The following is a 10,124-nucleotide window of genomic DNA, read 5'->3' on the forward strand; positions in this document are numbered from 1 at the left end:
AGTCGCTTTGTTCCCTTTTGCTCAGAAACGCCCCCCCTCCCTGTACCAGAATCACGCAAATACATAGACAATGAAACAAATAAATACATAAATACACATAAATTAATATATCATAAATACAAATAAATAGAAAAATAAATACTTAGAAAAGTAAAGAAACTGCTAAACCAATACAGTTATAGTCTAAGCTTTTGTACGGTTTCTTTTGCCGCAGTAGTTAACTTAAAGTTAATCCAAATCTTTTTTTTTCTCCACAAGTAACATGACAACAATTGAACAGTTTCCTCACAAGTTATTCTAAGTAACTGAACCACCACTTCATAATAAGTTGTCATATGAAAAAGACAAGCGCAAACAAAAGAACAGTGACAACTCAGATAGTACAGTAAAAAAAAAAAAAAAAAAAAAAAAAAAAAAAAAAAAAAAAAAAAAAAAAAAAAAAAAAAAAAAAAAAAAAAACAAAAAAAAAAAAAGAAGAAAAATTTGTCCAGTGATTCTAACAAGACCCAAAATTGTTTCTCTGGTTATTTAGCATAGAAATAGTCTGACCAGATTTCTGAGCCAACAATAAACAAATATTAAAGAACAGCAGCTCAATTCAACATCGAAGTATTTTTTTAAACAACACATAGAACAACAAACTTTGATATTTAAGATATGTGAATAATGTAGTATAGCACCTACTGTTGATCGCTAAAAGGAAGTTCTTTTCAATGTAAGTTCACAAATGCAGAGCGAAGAAAATGATAGAGATAATGTCGAGTATGTATTCTAAATGGATAATGTGTATATCTATTTACTGATATTCTGTATTGACTGATGACAAAATCAGAATAACATGTAGACAAAGGGTCTTCTTGCTTTGGGCTCTGGACTGTAAGGATGGTTAGGCCTCGGAAAGACCCCTCTCCCTTCCCTTTTGGGTATCGCTGTTGAATAATTACGCACTAGTACATATGTGAAAAATTACGAAAATCACTTGCCGCAGTTTGCGTCCTTTTTCACAAAACCTTCCTTCTACAAAATCACTGCCAACTTGGATTCCCCAAAAACAAACAACCTTGGATCCTATAAAGTACCACGGCAGAACGACAAGACAAGGTGGTGCCCCCTCCCTCCCGCCCCGGCCCCCCCAGTTAGCCAGTCAAAATATTTTTTTCTTTTTTCAAATCCAGATTCTTGTAAAAATTCTTCAATAATTATTTTAATTATCATTTATAAAAATAGATCTTCTCTTGTCTTTATTTTTATCTTTTTCTAAACGCATTATTTTTCCCAAGCAAAGAGATCTTCTCTTTGGCAACAGTGTTATTTTTTTTTTCTTAAATTACTGAACGTGTCATCAGGAAAGCTAACCCATCCCCTCCCTCGCCCCATCTTCCTGAAACCCTGTGAGGAAAGACATTGTTTTGTTTGCAATACAAAACAAAAGCAATGTTAGAAATTCTTTTTTTTTCTACATCAGAGTTACTGGGATTGTGCAATCCCATCAATAAGGGGAAGTTTTCAATACATGCTAAAAATGAATGAATGGTTCACCAATTTAAAAAAAGAGCCCCCTCCCTTTCAGGGAGGTATACCGTATATTATCGACAGTGGATCCGGATTTAAAAAGAAAAACAAATCCTGAATTAAGACAGAGAAAAGGTTTCAATTTAAAAAGGACTTTCTCTTCTCTGAAATAAGGGGATACAGGGATTTGCTACTGTTTACACAGAAGAGAAAAATCATTTCAACAACCACAACAAACAGAATATACAAGAAAGAGAAGCCTGCATTATCACAAGACCTCCAAAAACTCATGAACATTTTCAATTCATTTTTGTAATACTTAGGCAACATTGGCTTATAGGTCCAAAGTTATAATATAAGCCATTTCTAGTTCAATTTGTTTGATGGTTTGTTGGTTGCTTTGTGATCCGGTTGGGGCTGGAGTTTGCTGTGTTGGATGGCTGTAGAGTGGTAGTGACTGAAGGGGCTAAGGGATGGGTGGAGGTGGGGGGTTAGGGGGGAATATTTTGGAGCAGACAAAGTTGCGGAGCAACGGCTTCTACCTGTTCAAGTTTAGGACTTGTGTGTCTTGTTAGTCTTGAAGGAAACTTGCAACACGCGGTCACCCAACCTGTAGCCATTGAGACTGGCAATAGCCATGGCCGCCTCGTCGTAATTCGTCATGGTGACGAAACCAAAGCCTTTGCACTTGTTGGTGTTGAAGTCACGGATAACCTTGACATTGTTGACGGCACCAAATGGCCCAAACAGCTGCCAGAGCACGCTCTCATCAGAATCTGGGGACAGGTTGTACACAAAGATGCACCAACCAGTGCCTGTGTGCCCGGGGATGTTCATGCCAACCAGACTGGTCATGCTGTCAATGGTGATGGGGGAAAACCTGAGAGGAGGCAGAGTTGGGGGAAATGGAGGGAGACCAGACAGACAGGGAGAGAGAAAAGAGCAAGTTTTAATTGCACAGCTTAAGTCGTACAGTGAAACAGTGTATGCATCTGCTGTGCATGAGGTGGCCATAAACCGGTGGAAAATCTATCTTCATCTTGCTTTTACCTCATAAATATTCTTTTTTTGAGAGCAAAACTTTAAAAACTGAAACCTTCCTCCATGTCTAAAAGCTGACCTACATGATACATACAGTTCTATCCACAACCATTCTAAGTAACAAGCTTAAAGGCTCAATATTTGCACTTTACCAACCACAAAGACACTGATCTCCAAGCCAAATAAAGCTATTCTGATAAATCAGGATGCATAGTGTGTATATTATTGTCCAACTTCATGAGTCTGTATGTGAGTCTGCGTAGCTACCACTAAATCCTCTCTGAGCTCCTCAATTCTGAAAGGCCTCCTGTCAGGAGTGACGACACTGCTGTGTGCTGGGCTATATTTCTGCTGAAGGCGATGCAGACGAAAGTTCTCTTTATGTCTTTGAGAGGCTGCTTTAGGAGCTAAATTGCAGGAAGTTGTTGAATTAAACCCTTGCTAGAAATTCATCAAAGATCACACACCAGCCTGCTAAATCTGTTCTCATTTGCCTCATAATCTTCTCCTTTTTCTTGTGATGCAAGAGATTTGAATTCTCAGTTGACTTCACTTAATTGCCTTTCCGCTCAAAGAAAAGGGAAAAAAGAAAAAAATACCCGCACTTTTAAATAAAAGGTAAATGAAATAAAAAGGTTCATTTCTTATGCCACCTCTCTCTAAGAAACGACTATAGGCATTATTGGGTGTGCTTTAATTGAGATTTCCGCTTTGCTGCAGCTGTCTTAGAGTAGGCTGCTTTCCTAGGGAAGGGCAGGAAAGGAAAGAGGAACAAACTAAATGAAAAATGGAAGCATTTTAAAGCCCAGTGAGACTATGTACAAAGTGTGTTCCTCCAACTTCTCCCATCTACAGGGCATTTTGTTCTGGTCTATTCCAGGGCTCGTGGCACTGATCGATTGTGCTGCTTGAATGCACCCAGCAACCACTACGACCTTCCTGCATGACTTTGGTCACACAGAGTCTGCTTGTGGCCTTTGTGGTTACTGGTTAGCTTATTGATGGTAAGGGCTTTGTGCACTGATTTACCTTTCTTTTTGATTACTGCAGATAAGTGGATTATATTAGTATCTATCTGTATGATTAGGAAAGGATAAAAAGGTTATAGTATATTGTAAATGCAAAGGTAATTTTCTAATCAACACCAGGTCACTGCAACACAGGCCCTTAATCCTCTAATATCCTCTATCTGTTTAATATATGACCTACTGTACATATCTTTGTATTTGCATGCAAAAGATGGAGTGTAGTATGTGAGGAGAGATGTGTGAGTGTGGGGGTGACGGTTTGTAACACTGCCACTGTGAGGACATGGAGATGAGTGTGCCTCTGTGTATGTGTATAAATGTGTATGCGAGCGTACCCATCAGAGCGGGACCAAACACTAACCAATGTTACAGACGAGACCAGGGGTTGCATAGCAACAGCGTAGCTGACCAGATATCTATTCTGTCGCTTCTAAAGCCAACCATTTCCAGCTCTTAACACCTTTCTTCTCTTTCTTTTCATACAATAACCTCGGTTCAGTGAAAAGCACTTCTAACTTGATGACATGCTATGTAATCAGGGTGACTGATAATGACACTATTTTCACCTTTCGAAAATTATTAACACTCACAGTGGGGACTTAGTGGGTAGAGGAGGTTCTAAGGGTTAAACCTATCAATGCCACAATGCATTGCCATCAAGGTGTTATTCTGCAACTAGATTCTGAATTCCTGCATTCCACAAAATTACAGCTTTTTACAGGAACTTGCTCAGAGAACATTTTGCCCAAGATAAATCCTAGACTGTGTTGGAGTAGCTAGGCTAACTGATGGTGTCCCCTGTGATTGCAACATGCGGGATGGCACCGTCAGCACATGAAACATCTATCACCACAGTGGCTGCTGCTCTCGGTTATGTAACACCTACAGTAGCAAGAAAGCAAAATGAAACATGGAGGCAAACGGAAGGAATTTGAGCAGAGCAGTGCCAAAGCTGGATCTGTCTGCAGTGAAACAGCATTTCCTGTTTCCAGCAGGGATCCAGGTTCATCCAGCCTCATCCCGTCTCTGTTAAATGCTACCTAATCTCAGTTTTTATTGCCAAGAAATTAACAGTGTTTAATCTGCAGTGTAGATCTGAATATCTGTCACACAGATGAGTGTGCACATATAGTAGATTTTGTTTTAATGATGTACTAGTGAGGAAAACTGTATAAAATCAATGTGATAACTTAAAATGTTGCCTCTAAAAAGAGAGACACTTCTCAAGCTTTAGCTGTTGTGTGACAAGGCAGGAGAACCTGAATCCAGTAGAAAAAAAAACACACCTAGAAATTAATACTTTACACCAGAGAACAAAATCCATTCAGTACACAGAAACAATCCAAACACCAGCACTTTTTTTTTATAATCAAAACAAAGAAAATTCATCACCACTAAAAACAAAGACTGATTGTTTTCTGTTCTTTTTTTTTACACCTTAAGTGGTTGGTACAGTAGGGTTTTAAAACCAACTCAAGCTGACGAGAAAAAACTAAACAAATCAAAGAACCAAAAATGCAGTTGACCTTGAACGAACTGTCAAACGCAAAGTGACTGCAAAAATACAAGGAAACATAAATTAAAACATAACGGGGAAAAAAAGGGATATTGAAAAATCATTGAGTCAACATGGACATCTGGCATTGGGTGAAGTTTTTAATTACCTCTTTACGCCATAGGCCATATTAAGCAAATTGTCCAGCCTGTAAAGAGAAGGAGGGTTCTGGGGTTAATGGTGGGCAGATGGTCGACTCACTCAATGGAACTAATGTTAAGTCCCTGTAGGAACTGCATGGTCCTCCTCACTCAAGAACAAACAAACCCACCTATAGTCGGCCCATTACACTGAGGAGCCCCACCAGAAAATGCTATCATCAGATAATGAAGCTACAGTATCCTCAGTATGGTCAGCACCTGCTTGGGTGGCCACTGTTACCCTGCACTGGCTAATGCCAGCGTAGTGTGTTACAGGTGCACTGACTATACTGTAGATGTATACTGTAGACCGTCAGTACATGACTAGAGCAGTAGGCTTGTCACAGTTCAGTATTACAGTCATATACAGAGTGCTAAAGTTGGCAGGGCAGGAACACATTGCACTCAGCTATACTAGGATGATAGCATAGCCACAGTGCTAGGATCTTAGTGAAATATCTTTTCAGAAAATATGGTCTTTAATTTGAATGACAGGAAATGATCCAGAGTTCTGTCAGTGTAATGCTTTGGTATTTGAATGATGGTGAGTGAGTGAGGCAGTGATGATTAAGATGTTTTCTATGAGCTGGACCAACAAAAATCACAAATGAAGCATGAAATTGTGAATGTTTGTATTTGTGATTGAGGTCAACCTGTGAAAGGCCAACAGGTTAGGTGGAATGTTGTAGGTGGACTGTGCCCTCAGTTTAAGAAAAATTTTTTTGGAAAGGTTTCTGGTTTGATAATCATTTCAATCATTGCATTCAGCCAGAGTGAACTACAGTTTGTGAGTGTGTGGCTTAAGAACCCAGCAGACTGTTTGGCCTTGTTTTCTATACTTGTGAGGAGCGAAACCCGGGAGCACACTAGCTTAGCGGGACTGGCGTCACTTCTAGGGACCAGTCAGTGTAGTTTGTTGAATTATATGGAAACAACATGATGTAAAATCAGATTTAAGTGTTTGCTTTGGTTAAGGATAGGTTAGGTTTAGTCTTCCAAAAATCTAAGTCTATATAGGAACCTGGTAAATGCCAAAAACAAGAATGTGTGTTTGTGAGTCAGGCTACAGAATCTGTGGGGTGTATGAAATGTTGGTCCTTTTGGATGGATGCACTCTGCTCAGTGACTCAATGACCTTCATTTCTCACTTGGGTCTGGCCTGTCTCATGTCTTATTAACTCCTCTGGCCTAATGGACATGGGCCACGGCTTACTGAGCAACAGCTGGCCAGCGATGCCTCGTTCCTCTTGAAAACACTACAAACTCTCTGACTTTGACTTGACTATCAGGATGGTTGTCCTTGTCCTTTTCTGTCAACAAGCCTTTGCTTTCCTGGAACACAACAGCTACACAGTGTTTACCCAAAACTCCCAGAGAACACTGAAATCTTACTGGAGAAAGTTTCTGTTTTTGGTACAGAATACCCTAAGTATCTATACTGCTATTATCACCATCTCACTTGATACTGTATGTACACAACTTTATTTGATTAGGAATAAGAAAGCAATTAGGTTTTGAAGCCTTAAATAATTTGCATAGTACTTGTAATACTGTTTATATTAACCACTTTAAATTGAATTTAGAAATTTGCATGTTGAAGATAACAGATCAGTAGTCTTCTAATCAGGGACAATTTAACACTGGGATGCCAGTAATTGTAGTTAAGTACCTTATAAATTAGAAATCCTGCAGTGTTTTTGAATAGTGCTTTAACACTGGTTCACACCAAATTTGACTTCACATCAAATGGTATTATTTAAAATTTAAATGATTGAAACATTTAAAAGTTTAAAATCTGCAAATATATTGTGAGAACATATAACTGAAATCCCCACATTAACATCAGCTGACTTAATTTCCATAACCTTTTCATATAAACTTCTCAGAGCTTCATATAGAGCTTCTTATTACTTGGGTTCAAAGTGTGACGACATTGTAGCCATTTTCTCTCCTAACATTAGCAAAAAGCACAAAAGCAGCCCTAAAACAAAGAAAAAGTATAGAAACGGGTATGTGGAATCATTAAAGCAGTAATTAGCCCATTATGTGGGAAGGGAACAAGCAAACTGCTTTGTGGGTAAATGAGTCAATTGGAGAGGATGCTCAGAGGAGAGGCGCTCTAGGCTCAGGAGCACGAAGACATCTGCTGGCCACAGGGCCACTGGGCCACAACAAAACAACCTGCTGCTCACACACTCACTAAATGTGCACATGCACGCTCACCACACAAACACACAGCTTTTCACACGGCCTCTTCAAGCTGCATATAAACAATAGGGCTTTTGTGCTTTCTGTCAATGCACATTAATGGAGGAATGGGCGTTTTTGTCTTTCCCTTTTTCCAAACAAAAATCTGTTCAATTAAAATGGCTCCTGCCTTGGATATAATAAAGCTAATTTGCTAATTAGTAACATTAGTTTACGACAAAAAATCTGAAACGAGCAGGGATCTAGAGCTCGGTGTATTGTGCTCAAGTCAATTATGTTTGCTGTCTTGGAAAGGGACCATACAAGCACATTATACATTCACTTCTATTACAGCAGGCCCACATGATTTAGAATCACAGGATGGATGCACTGTAATTATAACCGAGGTCGGTTTGTATTATGCCAAGTCTGTTTTTTTTGTTTTGTTTTTTTTACTTGGGTTTTACTTTATGTGCAGCTACAAAGTATCAGTTTAACTTTAGCTAGAAAATTTTGTTTTCAGTGCTAATTGACTTTAAAGTTAGTGCATCATTAATTCAGTTTACTAAATGTTTACAACACTCACTATTAATATATTTTAGCTTTAACTTTAATTTCACTTCATCAAGGAGTTAACAATAGAACAGGGTTGATGTGAATAGTCTGTTATATCAGGAAAAAGAAAATGCCCTCTTACACTGTTGTCCTTAAAATATAGATTTTTAAAAAAGGGAAACTGTGCACATAGAGCACATTTATAACTTCTGAAGGGTTGAGGTTTTAGTGGAGGGCTTGGGAGCAGAGAGCAGGAGCACAGGGACACACAGTGAGGAAGTGTCCTGTGGTTGTGAGTTGTGATGAGAAGCGACAGCTCTCCTGCAGAGCCTGTAAATTGGCTTGGCGTATCACAGACACACAGCCATGCTACATCGCTCAGGTGTCACACCAGGGAAGCCGCTCCAGAAGAAAAATGCCTTCCAAACACTGACTTTGATGGAGAGTAAACAGTACGATCCGCTTAGTGTTACTGAAAAAGAGAGGAAACTGTATAAGCAGTGCACATTCTGTCTCTGACTCAGAAACATTTTTGTTGGCTTGAATGATAGAATATAATCATCTGTTTCTGTTGTGGTTTTGTGGTTTTAAAAGGTACCCTGACCTCACAGAGTTAGTCCTAACCATCTCTATTGTTCCGTAAATGTTCATGGAAAACATGATAAAGGATTGTTTGTGTCGTTAGGGGGTGACGGGAGATATATGTATATGTGTATATATGTATATGTATATGTATATGTGTATGTATGTGTATGTGTATGTGTGAAGTTGTGGCTTGATGTAAAGCTTACTGACCTGGGCATGAAACATAATTACAGATCACAGTACAGTATAAGGTGCTACTTAATTATGGCATTATTTGCTTTAATTTGGATTCAAAATATTAGTCTTAAGTAATTTCAGATTTTAATGCAGTAAATTATCTTAAGTCAGGTAAATGTATATTTGCAGCAGCATGGCAATGTATTTAAAGCCATTCAAACTACGTTGTGATTGGTTGTATAAATATGACCATATCATGGAGCATTAGGGCTTTAAAGTCAGAAAGACAAAGAATGCAAATTAAACAATGTGCTTCTTTTTTGTTTTTTGATAAATATTTATATCCAAATACATGTTTTTGCCCAGGCCTCACAGGGGATATTCTGGGAAGTGTTGGCATGATGGCAGCATGATGAAATGAGGGGAAATGTGTAGTGTGAACGACAGAACCCCACAGTCTCTTATGAACAGTTCCTCTCTGATCTGGGCGAACCCACACAGAGCACTCACAGGGCCTGGTTTACTGACATCTGCACCAGGTGCACAGCTCACACCTGCTGTTCAAACAAGGGACGTATTTATCAAAAATGAATGTTCACAGGAGAAATGTTCTATCATTGCTGATACAAATACATTGCTGAGACACATGCTCTCTAAGTGGAGGCGTTACCTTCCTTGTTTGAACACTGTAAATTGCATTTGGTGCAAATGTTTCCTAAATCAGGCCTGTTGCTTAGAACAGATGTGTTTCCTTGATTAAATGCATTTATCGTCACGTTTACCAAAAATAACTGCTGTTAAATTAGACTGATGACTCGTATCTGTATTTTTGTCTCTTGTACAATAAGTCTTTCAAAAGAAATGGCATTCAAGTTTACTTAATGATATACAGTAGTAATAAGAACATGATTTTATGGCATCACATTTTTCAGACGTCAATTGTTATCAGTCATACCACTTTAGATGACGTACTTGATTCAGATTTCATAAAAACATATGTAAACTACTGATGTTTGTAGAGTTTGCTAGTAAATACATATTACTTGCTTTCTATTATCCTTAACACATTAAGCTGAAGATTCCCATCCTTCTGGGCAGATGTCTCTACCCCATTGTTATATTACCATGTCTAGGGCACTTTGTGTTTGAGTTTGTTTCATCATAACTGAGCTGAGAGGTAGGAGGAGCCACTGGTTCTGGTTCCTATGTCCATATACGCCTTTGAAGGGCACCAATTGTGAGTCACCTAAGATTTTCTGTGGAGAAAACGAATGGGACGTGCACTATATTTCTAGAGCCAACTGCACCTGAAATGGCTCCTCCCACTCCACAGCCTTATGACAG

General features: G+C 38.7%; 1 protein-coding gene across 12 annotated transcripts in view; it reads right to left on the bottom strand.

Moving 5' to 3' along the window:
* Positions 1-420: 420 nt before the first annotated feature.
* elavl4 (ELAV like neuron-specific RNA binding protein 4) overlaps positions 421-10,124 on the bottom strand; it is an 81,932-nt gene continuing 72,228 nt past the window's right edge. For 10 of the 12 annotated variants that reach the window (XM_020613031.1, XM_020613030.1, XM_020613024.1 and 7 more), the window contains 2 exons: positions 5,246-5,284; positions 421-2,392 (listed from right to left, as the gene is read on the bottom strand). In XM_020613031.1, coding sequence (XP_020468687.1) covers positions 2,065-2,392; positions 5,246-5,284 — 367 coding nt within the window. In that variant the 3' untranslated portion in view covers positions 421-2,064. The remainder of the gene's footprint in view (positions 2,393-5,245; positions 5,285-10,124) is intronic. The other 2 variants (XM_020613023.1, XM_020613022.1) reach the window with 1 other exon arrangement.

The sequence above is a fragment of the Monopterus albus genome, unplaced genomic scaffold (assembly GCF_001952655.1).
Source record: "Monopterus albus unplaced genomic scaffold, M_albus_1.0 scaffold129.1, whole genome shotgun sequence".
NCBI classification, from domain to species: Eukaryota; Metazoa; Chordata; class Actinopteri; order Synbranchiformes; family Synbranchidae; genus Monopterus; species Monopterus albus.